The sequence below is a fragment of the Oryctolagus cuniculus genome, chromosome 6 (assembly GCF_964237555.1).
Source record: "Oryctolagus cuniculus chromosome 6, mOryCun1.1, whole genome shotgun sequence".
NCBI lineage: Eukaryota > Metazoa > Chordata > Mammalia > Lagomorpha > Leporidae > Oryctolagus > Oryctolagus cuniculus.
In genome coordinates this window covers 120,085,852-120,113,222 of record NC_091437.1, presented here as the reverse complement: position 1 = coordinate 120,113,222, position 27,371 = coordinate 120,085,852, and the positions used below count along the sequence as shown (strand labels likewise).

At 42.2% G+C, this 27,371-nt stretch overlaps 1 protein-coding gene across 6 annotated transcripts in view; it reads right to left on the bottom strand.

Annotated features, from left to right (window-relative positions):
- Window positions 1-2,709: 2,709 nt before the first annotated feature.
- ESRP1 (epithelial splicing regulatory protein 1) overlaps window positions 2,710-27,371 on the bottom strand; it is a 60,255-nt gene continuing 35,593 nt past the window's right edge. For 2 of the 6 annotated variants that reach the window (XM_051843918.2, XM_051843919.2), the window contains exons 12-16: window positions 26,732-26,930; window positions 23,507-23,675; window positions 16,961-17,111; window positions 12,313-12,422; window positions 2,710-4,214 (exon numbers count right to left, since the gene is read on the bottom strand). In XM_051843918.2, the coding sequence (XP_051699878.1) occupies window positions 12,348-12,422; window positions 16,961-17,111; window positions 23,507-23,675; window positions 26,732-26,930 (594 nt within the window). In that variant the 3' untranslated portion in view covers window positions 2,710-4,214; window positions 12,313-12,347. The remainder of the gene's footprint in view (window positions 4,215-12,312; window positions 12,423-16,960; window positions 17,112-23,506; window positions 23,676-26,731; window positions 26,931-27,371) is intronic. The other 4 variants (XM_051843920.2, XM_017341442.3, XM_051843922.2 and 1 more) reach the window with 4 other exon arrangements.

The following is a 27,371-nucleotide window of genomic DNA, read 5'->3' as shown; positions in this document are numbered from 1 at the left end:
AGAGATGGCTGAGGATAGAACCATGAGGAGCACAATCAGGTAGGGAAGGCTGAGACCTAGAACAAGGTTGAGTATTTTACATCAATCCTTAAAGATGTTTTTAGCACTTGACCCTACTACTATCAAATGGGATTCAGTTATAAAGTACCAGCTCAGAGGTGAGCATTTGACACAGCACTTAAGACACCCACATCCTATATCAGAGTGCCTGGGTTTGAGTCCTAGCTCTGCTTTTGTTGTTGTTGTTGTTGTTTTTAATATTTATTTATTTACTTGAAAGAGTTATGAGAGCAGAGAGAGAGAGAGAGAGAGAGAGAGAGGAGTCTTGCATTGCTGGTTCACTCCCCAAATGGTGGCAATGGCCGGAGCTGGGCTGATCTGAAGCCAGGAGCCAGGAGCTTCTTCTGGGTCTCCCACACGGTTGCAGGGGCTCAAGGACTTGGGCCATTTTCCACTGCTTTCCCAGGCCATAGCAGGGAGCTGGATCGGAAGTGGAGCAGCCGGGACATGAACCTGCACCCATATGGGATGCCGGACTGCAGGTGGAGGCTATATCTGCTATGCCACAGCGGTGACCCCTGGCTCCACTTTTGATTTCAGCTTGCTGGTCAGGCACGCCTGAGGGGTACTGAGGTCTCTGCCACTCTCATGGGAGACCCAGCCTGAGTTCCAGGGTCCTGGTTCTGGCTTGGCCCAGCCCTGGCCATTGTACACATTTGGGGAGTGAACCACTGCTTGAGAACTCTCTCAGAGCCTCTCAAATACATGAAAATAAGTTGTGTTTTTTTTTTTTTTTAACTAGCTAAAACACAGGTGTAAAAGTAGTAGTTTGTTACCCATTTGTCAACACTCACTTTTAGAACAGCAACAATATAAGGCAGCTGAATTAAGGACACGTAGGTGATAAAAAAGCAGACATGAGTCATACTTGTAAAATATTAGCAAAGTAGTAACCAAGAATACTGAGTACACCCACCAGTCCTCAAGTTTTTAGACTCTGTACAACCTTGAGCAGGTTTTACTTAAGCTTTAGTTTCCTATCTACTCCTACTCCCACTCCCACCACCACCACCTATGTACCTAATGGCTTGTTGTGAAGATTCATTTAATCAATTGAATACTTGTTATTGGGCACATACGTTCTCAGTGGTTGGTTGACTATAGCTTATACTATACTCTTAGGGAAATGATTAGCAGCTTGGGGTTTGGCCCAAATATCCCTTCACCTTCTACATAAAGGTATTAAATGGAACGATGAAGGGCATTAGGAGAGGCAAGTAGCTTGCTTCTAAAACCATTCCTCCCAGGTTTACACTCTGGGATCTTGCCAAGATCTCACTTAACACAGAGGCAGAATTGTAGAAAAACAAGTTTTCTAAGAGACCCACACAATGATCTCTAACTCTTGAGTTTCTTCCTGTGGTCATCAGGTCCTTAAAGTTGAGCAGCTCTTGCCTGGCCCGTGTCTCCTCGTCTTAGCACATGTACTGGGGAGTGAACCACAGAGCAGGTGTACCAGGTACTATTCCAGGGAGGTATCAGGCATATTATCTCAGCCCAGGCAACTTTCACTGGACGGAAGGCAGGAAAGAGCCTGGTGCAACAGTAAAATCTGCCGGAGGTCCCAAAGCAAGGAGGCAGGCGGTTGAGAATCTCATCTTGCTGAGAACTCTGCCCCCTCCCTGCAGTGGTAACAGCAAGGACCACAGCTGAGGAACACAACTATATGCTCCATTTTTGTTGATGAGGTTGGCAAGGGCTAGGACTGAAGAACTCTTCCAGGGAAACCAAACTTCCTTGAATACTTAACAAGAACACAGTGAACACAAATGAATTAGACATTGAGGTAAAAGTGAGGCTGTAACTTCACAACTGATACATTTGAGCTAACAAGAGCATATCAGTATGTGATTCTAACAACACTCATGTATGTTGCTATGAAATGTTAGAAGTTAGGTGAGACTTGACCCCAGCCCTAAAATATGGATCCAATTGGAGATACCGTTAGAGAACTTCTCATCAGCAGAGTAACTGAACACGTAAGGACCCTGTGGGGCTTAGAAACATGAACGTGCTACATTTTACTAGTTTTATGTGAAAAGTTTTCAAATTCTTGTGTAAATGGAGATTCAGCAACAAGATGCAAGAACAAGTATCTGTGACTATTATAACTGCTAAGAATTTCAAAGTTTCAATGATTTACACTCAAAGGATGCTTGTTTTAGAACTTGAGCTCAAACATCAATGATACCTTTTGTAAATTACAATTTATCACTTTTATTGTAAACATAGGGAAAACCCAACCACCCCAGGAAGAGATGGCTACTCCACAACTTTTCACCCATTACCATAAATCTTCTAATAACAAAAGAGGAATGCAGGGGTGGGCCGGAGGCAGTGATTAAGCCACACCTTGGGACACTTGCATCCCACATTGGAGTGCAGGTTGGAGTCCTGGCTGCTTCACTTCTGATCTAGCTTTCTGCTAATGCACCTGAGAAGGCAGATGATGGATGAGTGCTTAAGTTTCTGCCACCCATGTGTGAGACTTGGATGGAACTCTAGGCTGCAGGTTTCTGCCTGGCCCAGCCCTGGTGTGGTGGCCATTTGGGGAGTGCACCTGTGAATGAAAGCTCTCTGTGGTTCCACCTTTCAAATAAGTCTGTCAATACATCTTAAAAAAACAACAACAAAAAAAAACGCAAGCACTGAGATTAAACAGGTGAGTTTTATTATCAAATGTAACAATTCTACAAAACCTCAGTAGTATTGTGGTTTTACTGCCTATCTTAAAGTCAGAGTTTGGGCAAAGAGCATCTTAAGGCATTAAGTATAAAGAACCTTATTTCTGATCTTAAGTGCCAGTTATCACCAATTTTCACACATACAAAAAATGGTTATCTTCTTTAACCCTCACTGCAAGCAAGGTCCACTGCTGGCCAGGTAGAGGGGTAATGTTTGGCTGTCCAAGGTGTTCATCAAATTAATGTTAAGCAAATAAAAATAGCACGGCATTGCATCCAACCAAAGGACAATATGAGTAACTTAAAGAAACATGTGCACTTAATCAAATCCTGTCTTCCTCTTTGGAGTACATGAGGCAGCAGTCCTAGCTAGCTAGAGTCTAATATTGCACTTTTGTAGCATAAACACAGCTAAACTCACAGTGCTAAACACTGACATCAGCAGCTGTGCTAACGGCATAGTGTTTGCCTCTCAGTCTAGCAGGCTACCTATTGCTCTATGCTTTTAAAAGTTGTAATTGTTTGACAGTTAAGGCATTAGAGAAAGAGGTTTAAGGCTATCTTAATATATACAAGCATTCACTTCAGTTAGTATATTGCTTTCTAGAATACACTGTTCAAATAGTCTTATTTCTTGTGACATTAAAATCTATGGAATTTCTGTTATTAAAGTCCAAACGATCAATAATGAACAAAGTACAATATAAAATAAGACATACGAAGCCACAATATTCAGTTACAGTTCAAACTAGAAATTACTAACGACATGTAGCTGCTTCATTTTTGGTTTTTGTTTTGGCCCCTACTTCATTCTTATTTACAACTGGTACCTGCTGAGAAAAAGACCCAAACTTAACTATGTGTGTTTTGTGAAGGGTACACTATTCTAATTTGTCCGCAGGTGTTTAAAAAAATCATTTTGTCTTTTTACTATAAGATATCATGGCCAAGAGACTGGGCAAATATTAGTTTTATTCCCTTTCTTAAGTTGGCAATTTAAGTATTCCAAGACCATATGCCTGAAATACTTAGCAAGACAGCATCACTGTGCAAGACAAAAGGAGATGGAGAGCAAAGAGCGGGAATGCACAGAAAGGAAGCTTCTATAACAAGAGTTCACGGTGCAGGTGGCAGACACTAGTGGAGTATTTTTGTATCCAAGAATTAAAACTTAGGAAACACCTATGGTTCCACTTTAGCTGGAAGTAATGGAGACGTTTGATTTCAGATTCACATTTTAAATGCCTGTTTGCAATCAGCAAGGGTCCAGATGGGCTGAAAGCCGCTTGCTACATGGATTTGGCTTCACTGGCTCAAATTTTTCACTCCACCAAAAGATAAGGTACAGGCCTGCTGTCCAATCATGTTTGCTGAAAATACTGCAGCCTGAGGGTAGACAAACTTCTCCTGAAGTTGCCAGAAGTTCTCTTGTGTCTGATGGCTTCAGGATCACCATATATCTTTCAAACACTGGGGGGAAAAGAAAAAGAAAACACTGTAGTCTGTAAACTTAATTCTTAACAGCCACAAAACAGATTTCAAGTTCCAAAAGAACTAACACAGCTGTAAGACAGTCCATATTTTTATTACACATAGATATCTATGGCATTTCCCAATACTTGATACCCTTTGTGCCTGACACGTGTGTTTTCACACCCTCATTTTTTTTTTTTTTTTTTGACAGGCAGAGTGGACAGTGAGAGAGAGAGACAGAGAGAAAGGTCTTCCTTTGCCGTTGGTTCACCCTCCAATGGCCGCCGCGGCCAGCGCGCTGCGGCCAGCGCACCGCGCTGATCCGATGGCAGGAGCCAGGAGCCAGGTGCTTTTCCTGGTCTCCCATGGGGTGCAGGGCCCAAGCACCTGGGCCATCCTCCACTGCATTCCCTGGCCACAGCAGAGGGCTGGCCTGGAAGAGGGGCAACCGGGACAGAATCCGGCGCCCCGACCGGGACTAGAACCCGGTGTGCCGGCGCCGCTAGGCGGAGGATTAGCCTAGTGAGCCGCGGCGCCGGCCTCACACCCTCATTTAACTCAGTTTTTCTTTTCTTTATTTTATTTATTTGAGAGGCAGAGTTATAGTGAGAGGGAGAGACAGACAGAAAGGTCTCCCTTCTGTTGGTTCACTCCCCAGATGGCTGCAATGGCTGGAGCTGTGCCGATCTGAAGCCAGGAGCCAGGAGCTTCTTCCCGGTCTCCCATGCAGGTGCAGGGGCCCAAGGACTTGGGCTATCTTCTATTGCTTTCCCAGGCCATAGAAGAGAGCTAGATTGGAAGAGGGGCAGCTGGAACTAGAACCAGCGCCCTCACGGTATGCCGGCGCCGCAGGTGGAGGATTAACCTACTGCACCACAGGGGTGGCCCCTCAACTCAGTTCTTTAGTGCAGATGCTATTACATTCATTCCTGAGCCTGGGACCCCAATCTATCATAGCACTCTTCTGATACTGCCAGTTCAACACCATTATCAAAGTAAAACCAGCAAGATGAAAATTTTAAAAGTAGATTCTGGTGTCTAGTATAAGAAATTTAAGTGTTTACTTTTATTTATTTGAAAGGCAGAGAGATCATACAACAACTGGTTCACTCCCCCAAATACCTACAATAGCTGGGGCTGCTGGGCCAGGCTGAAGCCAGGTGCCAAGAACTCCATCTGGGCTCCCATGTGGGTGGAAGGGATCCAAACACTTGAACCATCATCTGCTGCCTCCCAAAATTCACCAGCAGGAAGCTGGTTTGGAAGCAGAGGAGCCAAGGCTAGCACAAGGACTCTGAGATGAGATGCAAATGCACCAGGTGGCAGCCCAACCCACTGCCCCACAAGGCCTGCCCCTACTATAAGAAACTCTCAAAGTAGGCATCCGGCCAAGCAACCGAGCTGCCAGGGCCCTTGACTGGAGTGCCTAGATGCAATATCAGTCTCTGGCTCCTGACTTAGATTTGTGCCATGCAGACCCAAGGAGGCAGCAGCAATGGCTCGGGTAGGTGGGTTCTTCCCATCCACAAGGGAGACCTGGATTGAGTTGAAGGTTCCTGGCTCAGGCCTCAGGCCAGTCCTGGTCTTCAAGAGCATTTGGGGAATGCACCAGCAGATGGGAGCTTGTTAGCTCAATCTCTCTCTGCCTCTCAAATTAAGAAAGACATTTTAAAATATCTGTTTTTAAGATTCGTTTGAAAGAGTAACAGAGAGAGGGAGAGACAGAGATCTGCCATCTGTTGATTTACTCCCCAGATGGCCACAATGTCTAGGGCTGGGCCAGGCCAAAGCCAGCAGTTTCATCCAAGTCAACCACATGGGTGCGGGGGCCCAAACACTTGGGCCACCTTCTGCTGATTCTCCCAGGCTATTAGCAGGGAGCTGTATCGGAAACGGAGCAGCCAGGGCATCAACTGGCACTCGTATGGTATGCCGGCATCGAGGCAATGGCTTTATCCACTGCACAAAGCTGTCCCCTTAAACACTATCTTACTAAGTAGATATTACATGATTGTACCATACTGGCACACTGCAGATTATTTTATTTTTCAGAATAGCTCTCTGAACTAAGTACCATTAACAACCTACTTATTAGGATGGGGCCGTGGCTCACTTGGTTAATACTCTGCCTGTGGTGCTGCTGGCATCCCATATGGGTGCCGGTTCTAGTCCCGGTTGCTCCTCTTCCAGTCCAGCTCTTTGCTGTGGCCTGGGAGGGCAGTGGAGGATGGCCCAAGTGCTTGGGTCCCTGTACCTGGATGCAAGACCAGGAAGAAGCACCTGGCTCCTGGCTTTGGATCGGTGCAGTCCCAGCCGTAGCGTCCATTTGGGGAATGAACCAATGGAAGGAAGACCTGTCTCTGTCTATAACTCTACCTGTCCAAAAAAAAAAAAAAAAAAAAAAAAAAAAAAAAAAAAAAAAGGTGAGCTCATGACAAGACAGAAACTCACGACTGAAGGACACTAAGAAGACAGAACTAAATGCAGGGGAGAACCCTGTGTTGGGTCCTGGGACAGAAAAAAAGTATTAATAGAAAAGCTGGCAAAATCTAATTATCATCTGCAATTTTGATAATAGGGGGGAAAAAGCTTTTGCCCCATGGCTGTTGTAAGCATAGGAACAAACTTATTTGTATTAATATAGAACTTCACATAAAACTTCATATAAAACTTGTTTATATTCATTCATCTACCTGATACTCATAGCAAAAACGGTGCAGATGTAAAAGTGATTTTATGCCCATTTACCAACTAGGGAAATGTCACCTCAAGGACTGTCATCTTTATACATATGCAATAGTCAAGGACTATTGTCATAGTGTGTCAAAGCCAAGCACCATTGGCACATTCAAATTTAGGGCCTGACACCGTCTTTGAGACTTAAAGAACATGAAACTTGGAACTCAACAGTGAGTGAAAGATAACAATGTTGGCTGGGTTGATGGGGCAAGGGTACAAGAAGATTGAACAGTGTGACTGGAGAATATACAAAATCCTTTGCTTCTATTTGCAATACAGAGAATACATGTCACTTCTGGGCCACAATAATCCACTGAAATACAGAAAGTGATGGGGAAGAAAGAATGAAAAGATTGCCAGTGACCACTTTTGGTAGCCAGCCTCATAAGCCAACAATCACCAGATCTTTTGGAAAGTAAAGGCAGCTGTTAATTTGCAGATAAAATACCTATCTCTACCTGGCCCCACAACCAGTAGGGAGTTCATTCTTTCAACTTATTTTTTAGGAAATTATGTTCATTCCCTGTGGCTGCTATATTAAGTTACCCAGATTTGATGGCTTGAAAGAAATTTATTCTCTCAAAAGCCTGGAGACCAGAAGTCAGAAATCAAAGCGTCAGTGGACAGTGCATCCGGGCGGCTGCTGCCACTCCATGGCTGTCTGCATCACTCTCATCTCTGCTGCCCTGGTCACGTGGCTGCTCCCCTTCCAAGTGCATGATTCTCCTCTGCCTTCTCTAATACAGATACCTTTGATTGCGTCTAAGGCCCACCAGATAATTCATGATACTCTTCTGCTCAAGAACCTTAACTTATAGCTTTTGCCATACAAGGTCAATGTTCTAGGAATGGGGTATGGATATAAAAGGGGTCTTCAAAAGCATGTAGAATATGTGTACTAACAAAAAGCTACATATCAATTCTAAATTTTTGAACCAGGATAAATTTGTCTTTTAATTTCATTGTTCATGAAATGTGAAGTACCCTCCTATCTTTGGGGCTACCATTCAGCCCACTATAAACACTTACTCTGTCATGATCATATGGTCAACAGAAAAGATTCCCACCCTAAAACCAGACATATGGGATCTACCTTGGTCATTAGCTGCATGCTTCTGTGCAAGTGCCCTGACCTCTCTGGACTTCACCTGCTCATCTGTCACACAGCACCACAGGTACACAGCATGAAGCTTCACAGGGCTGTGCTGAGACTTAAGTGAGCCGGAGGGAGACCAAGTGCTTATGCCACCCTCACTACCCAAGATGATTTGTGATGATCAATTTAGCAATGGTAAAGAGGAGAAAATATAGGTATAATCACAATATAAACTTGAGAAGAAAGAAAAAAAGGTTCAAAGTTGCCCAGGGGTAAACAAGAAGCCGAGAGGAACGATGTATTGTGGTTATTTTTGGGAGGTGAGATTAATTGACTTTGGGTGGAGGGTGTGTGTACCTGTCTGAAAGTTCCACGTTCTTTACAAAGACCACAGAACTCTTTTATGAGCCTATTGCTCAGTGTTGCTGAAACAATTCAAATATATAAATGGGGTGGGCGGTTGAGTGCACCAGGTTAAGCTGCTGTTCGGGATGCCCACATCCTGTATCAAAGTGCTGGCTAGAGTCCCAACTCCAATTCCACTTCCAACCCACTTTCTTGCTAATTCACACCCTAAGAAGGTAGCAGGTGGTGGCTAAAGTACTTGGGTCCCCACTACCCATGAGAGTCCAGGATGGATTTCCTGGCTCATGGATTTGACCTGGCTCAGCACCAGCTATGGAGGGTATTTGAATCTGTGGATGGAAGATTTCTGTCACTCTGCTTTTCAAATAGATAAATAAATCTTTAAGAAAAATAAAAAGATTGAAAGTCAAAATTACAGAGAGAGAAGGACAGGCAGAGAGAGTTCTTCCATCCACTGGTTCACTCCCCAGTTGGCCATATTGGCTGGAGCTGCGCTGATCCGAAGCCAGGAGCTTCCTCCAGGTCTTCCCACATGGGTACAGGGGCCCAAGGACTTGAGCCATCTTCCACTGCTTTCCCAGGCCATAGCAGAGAGCTGGATGGGAAGTGGAGCAGCTAGGACTCAAACTGGCACCCATATGGGATGCTGGCACTTAAGACGGCCACTTTACATGCTATGCCACAGCGCCAGCCCCAATAAATAAATCTTTGAGAGAGATAACTTATGCCAAGTGTTATACACAATGCTCTGTGTAAATTTTTATAACTTTTTAATACAAAGGAATATCTTTATTAGAATAAGAAAATTTAGACATCTGTATTTGAACAAAGCTCCTTATCATTCTATCATGAACCAAAATATCTAAGTATATGGTAGAATCAGAGATTCTGAGTAATGGTTTATAGTCAATTTAGAACAATTCTAGCATGTCAAAACATCTTATTCCTAACCATTTCTTTTTCACTTAAAAATACAGATAATTATTTATCAAGCATTAAGGTGTTGAAGAGTGAACACTTTGAAAGACAAATATGGATCAAAAAGGAGGGCATCAACAAGTCACAACTGCGTCCTCTATGATTCAACCTAGACAATCTCCATTTCCACCACTTACTCTCTGTCCATGGTATTCCCTCACTGGACCAAGACATATTGAAGCCTCACTACCAGCAAACCAATTTCAGGAGATCCAACCATCAAAAAGAAAAAATAAGCCACAAAAATTCCCGAACATGCAGGGGCATCTCCATCTCTAGGGGAACCTAACACTGAATGCCGGGATCCTTTTTAAAAAGGCTGTGGATTAATGGGGGCCGAAGGATATTACGAAAATAGGATTTTTGCAAAATCTTTTCAGGGTTCTTTCCCTCTGGATTTAGTCTTAGAAGAGAAAAAAAGACATGCAATGGAAACCATGCAATCATTTTGGAATAAAACACAATGACAAGAATATTCAGTCCCATACATATAAAACTGTAAATTACTGATCCAGAGTAAAATAAAATAAAAACATTACACTAAGAGAAATAAGTCAGTCACAAAAAGATAAATCATTCCACTTTTGCAGTGCAATCTGGAAAGGTCTAATTCATAGAGAGAGTAGAATGATGGTTGCCAGGGGCTGAGGGAGGGGGGCTACAGAGTTAGTGTTCGATGTGCATGGAGTTTTAGTTTGAGAACCTGAAAACGTGCTGGAATTGGATGGTAGTGATGGTTGAACAAAAACAGGGAGGTACACTTAATGCCAAGTGACCTGTACACTTTTTTGGGGGTGGGGTGGTTAAGGAAGTTGGCTGTATACTGCTTTTAAGAGGCCAAAGGCAGCCGGCGCCGTGGCTCAATAGGATAATCCTCTGCCTAGCGGCGTCGGCACACCGGGTTCTAGTCCCGGTCGGGGCGCCGGATTCTGTCCCGGTTGCCCCTCTTCCAGGCCAGCTCTCTGCTGTGGCCAGGGAGTGCAGTGGAGGATGGCCCAAGTGCTTGGGCCCTGCACCCCATGGGAGACCAGGAGCACCGCGCCGGCTGCGGCAGCCATTGGAGGGTGAACCAACGGCAAAGGAAGACCTTTCTGTCTGCGCCTCTCTCACTGTCCACTCTGCCTGTCCCAAAAAAAAAAAAAAAAAAAAAAAAGGCCAAAGGCAAATGCCACTTAACATGTTAAGACTGTCAATTATGTTATGTATCACTTTACCACAAGATTTTTTAAAAGGAAACCAGAAAAAGCATATCCAACCCAAGAGAATTACTGTATGATCCAGTGACTCCACTCCTACATATCCAAGAGAACTGAAAATGAGGGGTACTCAAATAACTGAATATTCATATCAGCTCTATGCACAATAGCCTGAAGTTGGAAATAACCCCAAGTGTCCAGTGATGGGTAAAAAAAGTGTGATCTATCCATACAATTGAGTATTATCCAGCCATAAAAATGGATGAAGTACTGATACATGCTGCTACATGCATGGGCATGGATATTTAGCCTACTGGTTTGAACTCTGGCTGACACTACATCCCACATTGGAGTACCTGGGCTTGATACTCAGCTCTGACTCTTTACTCTAGCTTCCTGTTAACACGGACCCAGGGAGGTTCAAGTAACCGAGTTCCTGGTACTCATGAGGGAGACTGAGACCAAGTTCTTGGCTCCTGGCTCTGGTGCCTGCCTAGTCAGAGGCATTTGGGGAGTGAAGCTGTGAATGGCAAGCCTCTTTCTCTTTGTCTCTCAAAAAATAAACCGATCATTTAAGGAGAAAGAAGTCAAACACAAAAAGGTCACATATGGTAAAATTCCATCTGTGTCAAGTATCTGGAATAGGCCAATCTATAGAGACAGAAAAAATATTAGTCTCCAGGTGCTGTGGGGAAAACAAACAAACAAACAAATGCTTCAGAACTAGGTAGAGGTGGTAGTTGTACACTGTTGTGAATATACTAAATTAGAGTCATATAGTTTAAAATTTTTAATTTCATGTCAGAAATTTTATATCAATTGTTAAAAAGCAAACAGCCTATATTTCATGATAAAGAATTTCCAAACTGAAAAGTTTTCCCTTATTCTAAAGCAACATACAACTCTCATTCACAAAAGCTGCTTAGATACTATCTATGTAGATGACAAAGTTGACTCCAATTTCCATGCCTTCCAGAATTTTCTTTACAGTGTACTGTTTTTTTGAAAGGCAGAGTTACTAGGAGAGGAACAAAGAGAGATCTTCCTTCTGCTGGTTCACTCCCCAAATGGCCATAATGGCCATGGCTGGGCCAGGCTGAAGCCAGGAGCCCACAGCTGCTTCAATGTAGCCCATGTGGTTGGCAGGGGCTGAAGCATTTGGGCCACCCTCTTCCACTTTCCCAGAGTTGGGAGTTGGATCAGAAGTGGAGCAGCTGGGACTCAAACCAGCCCACATATGGGATGGTAGTTTTACAGGCAGAGGCTTAACCTGGTATGTTACAATGCCAGTCCCTAAGATTTTGTTTTGTTTATTTGAAAGGTAAAGTGAGAGAGAGAGAAGAGGGGACAGAGAGGAAGAGAGACATCCTCCATCTGCTGATTCACTCCCCAAATGCCAGCAAAAACCAGGATTGGACAAACCAAAGCCAGGAGCCTGGAATTCTATCCAGGTCTTCCACAAGGGTAGCAGAAAGATGGGCCATCATCATGTGTTTCTCAAGCACATTAGCAGGAAGTCCTAAACATTCCCTTATGGGATGTGGACATCCCAAGCAGTGGCTTAACTTGCTAAACCATATTACCCGCCCCCATCCTTCCAGGATTTCTAATACTCTTGCACCACACTAAAGAATAAAGGGAACTTCTCCATCTGACTCCTAAAATAACTTAAGACACTTCTGTTTGGCCCTAATTTAGCTTGCATATCATAGAGCCTTACCTTCTTTTCTGAGGATGGTCTAACTGCTGGGACCCTTAAATACAAACCCATTCTTTGGGCAGAGCTCTGGCCTGGTCATTTGTGTGTACAAGTCCATCCTCGGTTGCATACTAAAATGCAAGTTCAAACAAACAGGATCAAAAGATGGACAAAGTGCCACTATGGATGGTTAATATCTTAACTAAACAGATCTACCAACAATAGAATAGGACACTTAAACTCTAAGGAACAACACTGGTGCAAACCTTATATTTATATGTAACTGCTAACACCAATTCTTCTTTCTTAATAAAATATCAGAAAAATCTCTTCTAGGAGAGAAGTTAGATTGAACACCAGATTAAAAGAAAAGACCACCATACCACAGGAGACCCAACACTTAACATCTTGCTAAGAGTACAATTTCCAGAACACCATAGCTACGACTAGATCTCATGTGAGTTATACATGAACACCAATTTGTAAGGCATTATACAAGCAGCCCAATATTTCCAAATCACCCAGTGAATTTTCAGTAACGTTAGCTGTGCTGGGCATATCAATCTAATTCAATCAGTAGGACAAGCAAGTGAAAATCTTAGAGTAAGAGGTCTGAAGAGACAATGACTATAGTCTGTACTTTGAGAAGCAAAACCACCATTTACTAAAAATGCAAAGCCGCTGATAGTAAAATGTAACACAAAAAGTGGATAAAGTTGAAGGAATTGTATGAGAGTACCTGGGAATCCATTTCAGAATAAGAGGTCGATCAGCTAAAATATACACATTTCTATTTTATCAACCAGATAGACATTTTGTTACCAAATATTTTCATAAATTAAGTTTCCACTCCATTAATCTAATTTATCAAAACAGACCTAACCCAAGTAACTTAACCCTATAAGACTATAGATTTGACAGCAAAATCTAAGCCCTACATTCTGCTTTAGCCATCAGAATTCCTTCCCTTTTGTAAATCCTTGTTCTTTCTGAATTTATAAGCCATCCCAAATGAAGTATGGAAAATACAAAGGAGTATTTTTATGGAAGGAATTTTGCTGAAAGTAGAGGAAAACCTGTATTTAAAAACTGTATATAAAAAATGACATGCCAGCTCTTTCTGCAGACTCAGAGGAGTGAGGGTACTGAATCACCCTCTCTCTTCCTTACCCCATCCTTTTCCCTTCTCAGTCCACTGCATTCCTGAACAATGACTGTGCATGTGTGTGTGTGTTCCTCACCTTAGTTTAAACAACATCACACTTTGTGGGAGAAAAAAGACATGCTATCATTATGCCCGGATAAGAGATCATCAATAGCTTCATTTACTCAACATGGATTTGCTTAATTAAATATAACAATTATTATATAATTACATAAAATTAGCCATAAATAAAACTTTCCACTAAATCAACATTTATAAATACACTGCAGGTAAACACTTAAGTGCAGTTTCATTTTGTTTAAAGCCATCCATTGATTTTATTATCTTGTGGCAAAGCTGAACTTAACAATCTGGAACCCTTAATAAATGGCTGTTATCTGAAACAGCACCCACAGAATTCTAATGACAGTAATTTTTAAAAAGTTTTTATGTAAGATTAATATGAATTTGGATTAGTTATAAAGATTTTGAAGAGTAAAGAGAGCTCTCCTATCTGCTAGTTCATTCCCAAAATGCCTGCAACAGCCAGGGCTGAGCTGGGCCAAAGTCGGTGCCTGGAACTCAACCCGGATCTCCCACATGGGTCCCAGGGGCCCAAGCACTAGAGCCATTTGTACTGCCTCCCAGGAGGTGCAACAGCAAGAAGCTGCAATCAGAAGCAGAACTGGGACTTAGATGCAGGCACTCTGATATGGGAAGCAGGTGTCATTAAATCCCCGCCCCAGGTATAAGGATTTAGAATATAAGCCCTGTCACTGCCTCAAAGCTCAAAACGTTAAAGGAAGATATGCGCATCATTTGATAAATGGAACTGGAAAATTGAGGTTTTTATGAATCCTAATTAGTTTTAAACACTTTAGAAATTAAGGCCCAACGCATCAAAACAGTAATTTAGCACAATCTTTGTGCTTCTGATTATACCAGCTAGCTCTAACTCCACTATTGAATGACTTTAGAAGCTGCCTAAAAGAAAAACTGCTACTAAGTTATTTCATCTCTGTTTAGAAGTACATCAATCTTTGAATCATGAGGCTGGAAATAATCCCTCTTACAGTTTGTGGTAAAATACCCACAAGGGTCAGCCATGAGTCTTAATAGTAAGAGCAATTTGTTTACTCTGATTACTAATTTAAGTGTTAGGCCGGCGCCGTGGCTCACTAGGCTAATCCTCCGCCTAGCGGCGCCGGCACACCGGGTTCTAGTCCCGGTCAGGGCGCCGGATTCTGTCCCGGTTGCCCCTCTTCCAGGCCAGCTCTCTGCTATGGCCAGGGAGTGCAGTGGAGGATGGCCCAAGTGCTTGGGCCCTGCACCCCATGGGAGACCAGGAAAAGCACCTGGATCCTGGCTCCTGCCATCTGATCAGCGCGGTGCGCCGGCTGCAGCGGCGGCCATTGGAGGGTGAACCAACGGCAAAGGAAGACCTTTCTCTCTCTGTCTCTCTCTCTCACTGTCCACTCTGCCTGTCAAAAAAAAAAAAAAACAAAAAAAAAAACAACAACAACAACACTAATTTAAGTGTTGATTCTTAATTCTATAGGTGTGAACGTAAATTAGAGAAAACAAGCCAAAAAGGAATAAATCCAGCTGATGGCTAAAGCTTAAAACTTTCCTTCAATGTTCTACGGTTAGAAACAGGGAAAACATAATGCAAAAGTCAAAATGCTTTATCCATGAGATTAGGCAACCTTTTCATTAAGTTTTCAGTAAAATTTTCTATTCCTTCTATAACATAATAAATCAGACATGATGTTTAGAAAGCAATTTTAAAAATTCACATTTTAAGGTCTTCTAAAAGCAGCACAGCTGCTTCTGGTAAGAATGTGCTAAACCAGGCAGTAATAAATGGTAACTTTTTCCATTCTCATTTGGCTTTTCACTACCAGTCATAGATTTTCATTTGCATAATAAAATATCCTTTGCATGGTAAAGGCCCTTAAGACAACTGTGGTACTCCGCAGGTTTGGGGCAGGCAGCACCAGTGATGAAGTCATATTAGCTAGGACCACTCTCCTCCATGGGTCATGGTTATCAAGATAGTAATACAAGCAAGTAGTGAAATAGGCTCTGCCAACACGCCCCGTATAAGATGGTACTGCTGATGCTCCAGGGCTATTTTAGGATCTGCCTATTATGCCTTGAACAGCTTCTCCATTCTGAAAACTCAAGCAAAGTTTAGGTTAAAGAGGAAGGAGAATAATTTTAACTATTAGTGCAATAAATAGAAAAGTTAGTTGGTTTTAAAATATGGCAGAAAAGAGGGAATTCAGGTTTTAGATAATTATGTGACTTCAGGAAGAAAGGCATCTACTCAGATGAAAGGGAAAAGAAGAGATTTTTGTCCATTGGAGAAGAGCTCACACCGAAACAGGCTTCCTGTAGCTTAACCCAGAAAGCAGCTGACAGACAAAAGCAGTTGTTGAAAAAACTGACAGGAGCAAAGAGAATCATCAGAATCAACAGATAATTTCATGAAAGGCTCAGCAAATACCCTAGAGCTCATCTTAGGGTGTTACCTTCTCACAACTAAGTCTCCTTGCATTCTAGAGGTGGGGAACCTTTCTTCTGCCAAGGGCCATTTGGATATTTATAACATTTGTGGGACACAAAATTGTCAAGTTTAAAAATTAGCCTGCTATAGATTTACTGAATTTCTAGTCCCACCTGCAGTTGCCTTGACAGGGCCATATCACGTGATTTCATGGACCTTGTGTGGCCAGCAGGCTGGAAGTCCAAGCCTGTGCTCCCCCACCAGACCGGTCAGAGGCCTCTGATCATTTTTTAAATACTTAAATGTAAACTCAGTGTTTGAGTATTTTTAAGTCAGATTTGAACCTGACTTGGGGGAAAACTCCTTCTCAGCCAACTCCAGCCTGGATGACATGCACAAAGGAGCTCTTCAAAAGTAGGGCAGGTTTCCAAAAAGCACCAAAAGATTACAATGAAAGGCTAAAGAGTGGGAGCCAGTGCTGTGGCGTAGTGGGTAAAGTTGCTGTTTATGATGTTGGCATCCAATATGGGTGCCAGTTTGTGTCCCGGCTGTTTCACTTCTGACCCAGCTCTCTGCTAACAGCATGGGAAAAGTAGCAGAGGATGGTCCAAGTGCTTGGGCCCCTGCCACTCATTCAGGAGATCCAGACGGAACTCTTGGCTTTTGGCTTTAATCTGGCCCAGCGATGGCTGTTGTAGCCAGTTGGGGAGTGAACCAGCAGATGGAAGGTCTGTCTGTCTCTGTCTGTCTCTCCTTCTCTCTCTGTAACTTTGCCTATTAAAATATGTATTTTAAAATACATAAAGATTGCATGGAAAAGCAAATGCTGTCAAGGGGATGAGTCTGAAGTCAGTTCCCCTTACACTGACTCTGGACCTAACTGCTTCCACAAGCAAATCCATTAGCACATATACACTCATGAGTTTTAGAGAATCTGTCTTCCCTGGCTGTATTCTTCATGAAAATCAACTTAAGTAATAAGGGCACTAAGGATGCTTCTTTTTTAAGCTACTGACCTGGTAACCTTGGAAGAAGTTAAGAATTTCCTTAACTCCAGTATTGTAGGCCAGGCCCTGCATTCTGACCACCGTGCCAGGCTGTGGAGGGACACCGCTAAGATTAGCAGCTGTAGGGAAGTAGCCAAGACTATTAGGCGAACCTGGGGGGCTAAAGGGAGAGAGAGCACAGTGAACCAACAGGCATAGACAATATTGAATATTTACTAAAACATTAGTTACTTAAGAAAACGGAGTTTCTCATGGCAATCTTAACACTTTTCAGAGTTGTCTTTCCTAAGACACGTAAGAACACTATAGCATTCTCACACTTCTGTAAAAGCCAAGAGGGGCCGTCAGGCTAATGCAGAGTTAAGTGCATGACTTCACCCAAATCTCTGAGATTCTTAGAGAGAAAGGAACGAATCAAGCCTTCACACTCACTCAACCACAAAGCACCACTTCCAAAGCCCATCTCATTGATGATTAACTTGCTGGTTACCAAGAATACTAAGACATGCAAAGGCACGAACACAAAGGACTAATAGGAACCACAGCTATAGTAACCAAAAGCATCAAAGTGATTGGAACGAGCTGTTCAACCCACATAAACAAATGTACAGCACAATACAATGGGCCTTCAGAAAGTTCATGGAAAATGTGTATTGCAAAAATGCTATGTATGGATCCCAAGTTTTGTTGCACCAAAATAAGCCTAGCTTTTAGTCCCATTTTCCAGGAACTCTTTGAAGTTATCCCGTGCAGCAAAGTACAACAGCATGAATTATTTCTTCCAACTCGATTCTAAAAAACAGGAAACGCGAAGAGCTAGAACACATAACAAATTAAATCCGTCACCATGAACACGAGAGGAAGATCGATGAATGGACTTTCCTAGTATATTTACAGCAATCATCTCCAAAGAGTACAAATCAAACAATAAGTATGTGACAACCTGAGTGATTACTACATGAGTTTTCAAGTAGTTCAACAGTTAGATTGCCAGTTTGCTTTATCTTTTCCTCCCCCTAGTCTGTTTTCTATCACTTTTTTTTTTTTTTTTTGACAGAGTGGACAGTGAAAGAGACAGAAAGGTCTTCCCTTTTTCCGTTGGTTCACCCCTACAAGGGCCGCTGCAGCCGGCGCGCTGCAGCCTGTGCACCGCGCTGATCCGAAGCCAGGAGCCAGGTGCTTCTCCTGGTCTCCCATGTGGGTGCAGGGCCCAAGCACTTGGGCCATCCTCCACTGCCCTCCTGAGCCAGAGCAGAGCTGGACTGGAAGAGGAGCAACTGGGACAGAATCCGGCGCCCCAACCGGGACTAGAACCCGGTGTGCTGGCGCCACCAGCCTTCTATCACATTAGGTAGCTGGGTACACATAACTGAATACATGGAAATTCTTTCCAAAGTAATTAAAGAGTTAACAATCATTACCAGATTGACTTTTACTCATGTTCATAGGTAGGTAATTGTCCCACTTCAAAGACAAACAAAACATAATGGAAGGCACTAAAAATCTTTGGTACTATTCTACATAATTCCAATAAAAGTTGACAGAAGGCATGGTACCAGATGTGCCTCTTGCTAGCATTGTAACCTTGAACAGGTCTTTTCTCTACACTTGATTTTTCTTCAATAGCTAAATGGAAATGATTGGCACCTTCCTAGTTTCATAGGATTGTTTTCCACATTCAATGACTTGATATATCACATTACTCTATAAACCACAAAAAGCTTTAACATCTCAGTTTTGCTATTTCCATAATTTATTCTATCCCATCATTTTAAAAACTGGAACCTGAAAATATTACTTCTCAGCAATGTTGCCCTTAAGTTTACAGGTCTCAAAAGCAGTGGTACTAAGTATTGTTTGCAAGTCACTTGGGGAGTTTTCCACACTTCTGTTGAGATTTCACTACAACAATTTTATAAAGTAAATAAAGTGAAACCCAGACATCAGTTGGTCAATTTATTTTAGCAGTCTCCAAGTGATCCAAATAGAAACCAAGGTTGAAAACTGCTGTTGAGAGACTCCAAGTCAGTTTTTGTGCAACTGTAAGAGGGAATGCTGAGTTTTTGGTTGGAATACAATTTTAGCCATCATTCAACCACGCCTCGGTTTTACCAAGGTGGAAACAGAAAGTAAGTTACATAATTTCCCAACTGGCCAATCAACCAGTTAGCACTTTCCCAACCTGGAAGAAGCAATCAGATTTCTCAACATCTAGTTCAATGGTTCCTCTCTACTAACTAGTCTAATATTCAAGATCAAAGACCTCCCCAGTTACTCCATTACTCAGACTTTTCCATAATCAACATGAAAGTCACACTATTTCCAATACCATACAACTTCACAGGTCTGTCCTGACATTTTATTCGCTAAAAATCTTCTATATATTAAGTCTGGGGTTGATGGTATCTGAACACTATTAAGATAAAAAATAGCTAAGGTAAGATAAAGGTTATTTAGCAGATTTTGAGGTGATAACTAAAAATTTTATTTAAAATCTAAGGTTGCATCTATTCTGATGAAACTGAAACCCAACATGAATTCCTACTCCTATTTTTTAGAACTATGATTACCCGTTGTATACAGCAATTGTAAGGATAATTCTATCCTATAATTCCAACAGAAGAATGTAATGTAAGAAGAATTTTACATTAACTCTAAACTCCAGTCTTTTTGTGAATTACATAAGAACGAGCAAAAATAATTTGTGGAATAAAAACAAAATAGAGAGGCCAGTGCCATGGCGTAGTAGGTTAAGCCTCCACCTGCAGCACCAGCATCCCATATGGGTGCCAGTTCAGGTCCTAGCTGCTCCACTTCCAATCCAGCTCCCTGCTGATGGCCTGGGAAAGCAGTAGAAGATCGCCCAAGTGCTTGGGGCCTTCTGATCCGGTTCCCTGCTAACACTCGTGGGAAAGGCAGCAGCAAAAGGCTCAAGTGTGTAGGACTCGGCCACCCATGTGGGAGACCTGGATGAAGCTTCTGGGTTCTGACTGGCCCAACTCTGGCTGTTGTGGCCACGTGGGAAGTGAATCAGCGGATGGAAAACCTCTAAACACAAACCTTATTACACAACTATAGTAATCATGATACTCTCATACTAGCATAAGGAAAGACATATAGATCAGTGGAATAGAGAGAATAGAAATCAATTCTTACATGGTTGATTTTTTGATAAAGGTTCCAATACAATTCAATTTGGAAAGAATGATTTTTTCAAGAAATGGTGCTGAGGGCCCGGTGCTGTGGTGCAATACGTTAACCCTCCACATATGGTGTGGGCATCCAATATGGGTACCAATTCTAGTCCAGGCTGCTCTTCTTCCAATCCAGCTCGCTGCTGTGGCCTGGGAAAGCAGAGGAAGATGGCCAAGCCCTTGGGCCCCTGCACCGGTGTGGGAGGTGTGGGAGACCTGGAAGAAGCTCCTGGATCCTGGCTTCAGATTGGTGCAGCTCCGGCCCTTGAGGCCATTTGAGGAGTGAACCAGCGGAAGGAAGACCTTTCTCTGTCTCTCCCTCTCATTATATGCAACTCTACCTCTCAGATAAATACATAAAATCTAAAAAAAAAAAAAAAAAAAAAGAAACGCTGCTGGGGACAGGCCTTGTGGAGCACTGGGTTAAGCTGCTGCTTGGGATGCTGGGATACCTGAGGGCAACAAATGCCGGTCTAAGGATTTAGGTTCCTGTCCTGAAGAACCAGTAAGTGAGGGTCAAATGAGCAAGCCAAGAAAACACTGAATTCAAAGACTCTACAATGTGGGAGAAATGTGACTGTACTTGAACTGCATAAGGAACTCTTCTAGGGCTGCCTCAACACAGAACTAAGGAGACTGGAATGGAAATGACAGGAAAAAGAAAATCACAAGAAGAGTTTTCCCAAAAGTTTACATTCAGAAAACTGCCACGGCATTGACCACTTAGAAACACTTGCTGTTGTGGTCATCTGGGGAGTGAATCGGTGGCTAGATCTTTCTTCCTCTGTTGCTCTGCCTTTCAAATAAGTCAGTTCTCAAAAAAAGGTTAGATTTCGCAATTCAAGCTTCCTTTTGCTAAACTACCTTCTCACAGCCCATTATTATCATGCCAATATCATTGTAATTGCCCAAAATTCTGTTGCCTGACTGTCCAACTATTTCTTTCTTTTTTTTTAAAAAGATTTATTTGAGATGTAGAGTTACAGACAGGAGGGGGAGAGACCGACAGAGAGGTCTTCCATTCACTGGTTCACTCCCCAAATGGCTGCAATGGACAGAGCTGGGCCGATCCAAAGCCAGGAGCCTGGAGCTTCTCCTCAAAAACAAAAAACAAGTAGATCTGGCAGGAGACAAAAATTACAGGAGCTATTAAACCATAAATGTCAGTTCTTCCTCGCCTTTTGGGGCTTCAATTCTAGTCTCATTGTCTAACCTTTAAGATTCCTTCTTGTAACAGTGCCAGAGAGCAAGACAGTGGTAGGAGTGGATACTCTGTAAGGGTATTGTAGGCAAAAGAACTACACTAGGCATTCATTCAGAGGCACAATGCATTCCACACCTGACATTCTGGTGACATAAGAAAGGTAGACAAAGACTTTCCTTGTAACTAGAGCCCAACAGCAGCAACAGATTGTCAGAGTCCAGAGAAGGTGACAGACTGGGCTTGGGCTAGGAGCCTGGCACGATCCACAACCACAAATCCTTGGTTACTCATGCTCCTGAACCTTTTCAACAACACAGAAGATGGCTAGTTGACAGCTATTGTGGCTTTATCTCTATTCTTCTTCCCCAGCAGAATAAAGAACATTTTCAGTAGCATTAATGTTTTCAAACCTCCTCTAACAAAATAAACAAATGCAGGGATGGGCATTTGGTATAGCAGTAAGCTAGCGGATGGGACTCCAACATCCCATAACAGATAGAATGCCCCGAATTCAAGTCCAGCTCTACTTCTTATTTCAGGTTCCTGCTCATGCACACCCTGAAAGGCAGTAGGTGATGGCCCAAGGACTTGAGTTCCTGCCATCCATGTGGGAGACCCACATTGAATTCCATGCTCTTTGCTTCAGTCTAGCCAGCCCTGGCTACGGGGAGCATGTGGGGCATGAACCATTAAATGGGAGATCTCGGTTTTTTTCAAATAAATATAAAAATAAAAACAAACAAATGTTAATTGATAGCAGCCACAAACTTTACAACTACTATAAGGCCTTGAAGTTCTTGCCAACTACTGCAAAACTATCTATTGGAGGGGTAGAAACACAGTGAGAAACACAGCAAGTGTAGGACTCAGGCTAGTTCCATGGAAACTTAACAAAAGTCCCAATTACACACCCATGGATGTTCTCAAACCACTTACACTATATAGTTTGGGAGGAAAACAGACTGTCTGGTATAAATCATTTTGTTTTGAAAATTCTAATCAATACTGCTTTGGTCAAATAAAATTTTATTTTAATAGAGTGAACTGGTTACTAATGATTCTTCAGATTTTTTTGAAAAAATAATTGAGAATAAGAAGTCATTCATTAGATAGCCAAATTAAAACCACAAGCAATAGACCTGAAAGAGACTCCAAAAACTTGGCCAATCCCATCATTTTGTAAGGTCCAGAAATGTTAAGTGAGTTGCCCCATTTCAGAGATGAAACTGAAACTCAGACCTCTCAGCTCTTAGACTGACAAGATTCTCTCCATTATACTTTGCTACTACCCAGGGAATTGAACACGACTAAAAAGAATCCAAGACTTAAAATATATTGAAACTAAGAAAATAAATCAATAGCCTACAAACAAATCTGGATCTGTTTATTGGAAAGGTTTGGGGAAAAGAATGCAAGCCCTGGAAAACTTAATGCAACAGTTCTTATTTATTGTGGGCTGGCCTATGAATACATGTTATTTAAAAATATAAGCGTTTGGGGTTGGCACTGTGGTGTAGTGGGTAAAGTCACCGCCTGCAGTGCCAGCATTCCATATGGGCACTGGTTCAAATCCTGGCTGCTCCACTTCTGATCCAGCTCTCTGCTACGGCCTGGGATAGCAGTAGAAGATGGCCCAAGTCCTTGGGCCCCTGTACCTGCGTGGGAGACCCGGAAAAAGATCCTGGCTCCTGATCGGCACAGCTCCAGCCATTGTGGCCAATTGGGAAGTGAACCATCGGATGGAATACCTCTCTGTGTAACTCTAACTTTCAAATAAATAAATCCTTAAAAAATTTTTTAAAAATTGGAAAAAAATTAAGTGTTCCTGTTATGGATTTTCCTTTTTTGTGATTCTTCTGTGTGATCCTCTCACCCTATTACAGGGATTACAGTGCTACTCATGGCCCCATGATAGGAGGAACGAAAAAGTCAAGCTGTATACCCAGGTAACCTAAAAGACCATGCTATCACTATGTGGCTAAAAGTAAACGTCTCTCGGTTCTTCTTGAAGCCACCCTCCTAGTCAGACGTGACCGGAAGCTGCAGCCTGCCGTGCTAACCTTCCTCACGGCAGACAATGCTCTTTTGTGAGCTCAGGCACTGGCTGTCAAAGGAGTCCTTTGTTTCTGTTCTGTCTCCACTTTCCTCGAGCCTCACCTGGGATAGTACGCAGTGTAGTTCATGAAGAGCTGAGTGCCCGCTGGGTAGTAGGCCGTGGAGGGCTGCAGTGCACGCGGATTCAAAAGCACAGAGGGCTGATAAATGGCAGCTTCAGTAGGAATCACCGCTGCAGGGGCTGGAAATGTGTAGGAAGGAGGAGACAGGCCTAAAGAAACAAAGAGAGGGTCTTTGAGACACGTTTGTAACAGCTGACATAAACATCCTAGCACTAAAGCCATAAAGCCACTGTTCCGTGGGTGCATTTAAAAGAAAGAGACCAGGCAACATCCTTTTGATTTCGTAGGTAACACACAGAAGTAAACTTGAATGTCACACTGTCAACCCAAAGAACCATTTTCAGGCTAAAATTTAGAAAAAAGCATCACAACATGTGATTTTTGTTGTTTACACTAAGAACCTGTTACCACCAACCAACCCTCAAAGGAAGGAGTCACAGGACTAACATTTGGTGTTTCAACCTAAAATGCTGGATTGCTTTTTCCTTAATCACACTCCATCTTGTTAGCTACCTTTCAGAACACCAGGAATGGTTATGATGAAACACTCTGTATCAGTACCACTCTGCCAGGGCAGATTGTGCCAAGAATGGAGCTACAAGGAGATCGTCTCTGCTATTCCCACCAAAGGCAACTCAGAAGATGGGCTCTGAAGCTAATCTGTATCTTCAGAGCTGTCAAAAGAAAACTCCAATCCGGGAAACAGCCCTGAAGTCATGGAGGTGCAATTCCTCCTGAGAGTCAGCTGATAAAAGCTGGCTCAGATAAAATAGAAAACGGCTCAAATTCTTTGCCTTCTGGTAATTCAACATCTCTTGGGCTCAGAAACTCCCTTCCTTCAAGACCACTCCCGGCTCACTAGCTTTAACCTAGAGGAGGAACACAGCTTCCCAAGTTATCTGCACCCAGTAGAGGAGAAGCTGAGTAATTTGGGTTCCTGACTTAAAAGTTCGTCTAAACCTACCCTATTTTGCAAAGAACAGGGGCCCAATGGATAACTTTTCACATGAAAAACCCCAAGATGACTTCAAACTGACTTTGGTTCTTGGGAGTTTCTACATTTTCACAAAGATGAGCAAGACAGTCAACTGAATATGAATATGTAGACTGAAGGCCAACATTCAAATTGTGTTTCTTTCACACTCACCAGAAATCATGCTACATGTTAGGTGCCTATAAACCTCGAAATTATAATCCCTGGCCTTAAAGAGCTCACAGAAAAGGCCAACAGCACAAATTAAGGCACCTAAATTTTATAAAAAATTTTAGTTTGTGTTCCCATTCTGCCATCAAAATTATCAAGCAATTCTGTCTGGGAGAGTACCTCAAACCTTTAAGACACACACATACTAGGTATCTGTCTCTTCTGCTTTGGCACAATGACAGACATTTTTGATAACGAAAGAGATCAAGGTGTTAAGATTTGGGAATTATTCAAATGAAAGGTTAACCATTCTTATTTCCTAACAGAGAATCTGATGTGTATACAGCTATAAAAATGAAGCTCAACTTACAGTGTTCATTCCCCGTGAATTCAAGCAACAAACTTTAATGAGACTCAAGCAGCCTTTCTTTGCCAAATTCAGAAACAAACTCTTTTGTGGGGAATGAAAACAAATTATTATTTTAATTGTTTTAGTCCTTGAGATTAAAAATCCAATTCCTGTGAGTGTCATTAGGCAATTACTTAAACTGTGTTGCCAGGAGAAAAAATACATTAGGACAGGTCTAATATTAATGTGTATAAACTGAAATTCGGGTTTCCTAAAATATAAACTATCCCACTAAAAAGGCAATGGCCCAATTTTGGTTAAAAACTTTAACCTCATTTTTGGTAAGTATTAAATGCAACAAAACATAGGAAAACACATTCTTAAGTGAAATATAAGTTTTAAATTTTTTCTATTTTAGGGCTTGTGAGGGGGGAAAGGAAAGAAATAAAGTCTGTTTTTCACCAGGAAGAGAATGAAACAAAAGGGTATCAAAGCAAAGGCATTTGGGTTACAAAGAATGGAGAAATTCCTTTATCTCACAATGCTTAATAGATTATCTCTAAAGGACATTATAGAGACTAGTGACATTATCATGGCTATGGACAGAAGACATACAACTATGACTGCTTTAAGATATCTTGTTAAACCCAATCATAAATTTTTAACACTTGATACTCATTAATGACCAACAATCAGATATTCACCAACAGCAAGCAGCAGGTACACGGATTATTAGCGTTTAGGAATTCCAAGGGGTAATAAGGATTAAGCCCCACCAGATGTTCTACAAATAATGCACATCAAACAGGTTTAGAGGTACAGTTTCCTCTTTCCTAGAGAGTGATGCCTGGAACTTGCCACTTTATTGGAATCAAGCATATAAATCCAGTTTACTTTCTCAATTTTCTTTTCACTGTATTTCAAGTATTGTATTCTTTAAACATACCCAACATGTTTAACAAGGTATGCCTTAGTTATAAGTAGAAAGTGCATTTTAAAAGATTCAGGATTTAACCTTAGATCCCCAAATGATCCTTAGTCACTAACTAGAATTGGTCTCTAGACTACAGGGCTTATTCCTCTCAAACAGGATTCCAGATGGCTTGTACCCAGTTGCCAAGGAGCAAGAGAATGGCTTGAAATTAAGCACTGATCCTGTGATCCAACGGAAACTTTGGCTTGTTCACATACGCATTTATACTTTTCACCAACTTGCCCATTCCAGGTATCCTGGGGGGAGCAATAGGAAAACTCTTCGGATCATTGTTTCCAAAAAATACTTGATGGTCAAAAAGTTAAATGCAAAATGGGCATCAAAAACACACTTTTAAAAGCTTAATATGTTAAAAAAAAAAGGGGGGGTGCTACCATAGGATATTTTATCTTTATATGCGCATTGAAATATTTACATAGCCAGGTTGCCTCCCAGAGTCAGTGCTTATCTGGAGCACACTAAGCTTCAGAAGTCAAGCGCTTATCACTGGAAAAGCAGGAATATAATTTGAAAGGAGGTTTTATAGCATCTCTAAGTATGGGTGTCCACAACCAAGGTCTTCAACGATTACCAGATACTACTGATTATAGATGGGAAAGCCTGACATGACCACCTCACCTGCCTCAGAAAGAACCAGGGCCACAGAAAAGTATGAAAGCAGCTTAAGCACCTACCAGCATACAGCGTAGAATAGCGCCAAGACCCAAGAAAAACTTACATGGTAACTTACATGGCGGTGGGGATAAGCCATTTCGATTTAAAGTGCCCCCCATTAACACAAAGTTCATCTCCTCAGCTGAACACTGAAAGACTTCAACATATCTGTCCTTCATGGTTTTTTTATGACACTTCTGTGCAGCCATAAATGCTCTGTCCGCAGACTTCATCTGGATAAAGGCATCTCCTGACGGGCGGCCCTGAGTGTGTGGGGGAAGAATAAAAACAAAAGGAGACTGTCTCCTTCAACAAGGAAATAAATGCTTGCTTACAAAACATGTGAGTGGCAATCACCCACACTACCGACATTGTAGCTGCAAAATCCGGGTGACAGTTTGATCTACTGAAATCTGACTTGCATTTCATCACCTAATCACCAGAATGGCCCACAAAACCTTGAAGAAGCAGTTTTGAGAGCTCATAGCTGAAAGCGATCCCTTTTTGGTTTCTGTTAATTACTATCAGATTTATAGTTTTGAAAGGGTCTCCTTGTGACTGTGGCTTGAGTATAAGATTGTATGTTGGATTTTTCCCTCCTCTTCTGAAAAATCTGATTAAATCTCACTGGACTGAGAAAAGCCAGTAACAGAGCCACTATCAGAGCTTTCCATATCCTTCTCCAGCCAACTGAACAAACCAGT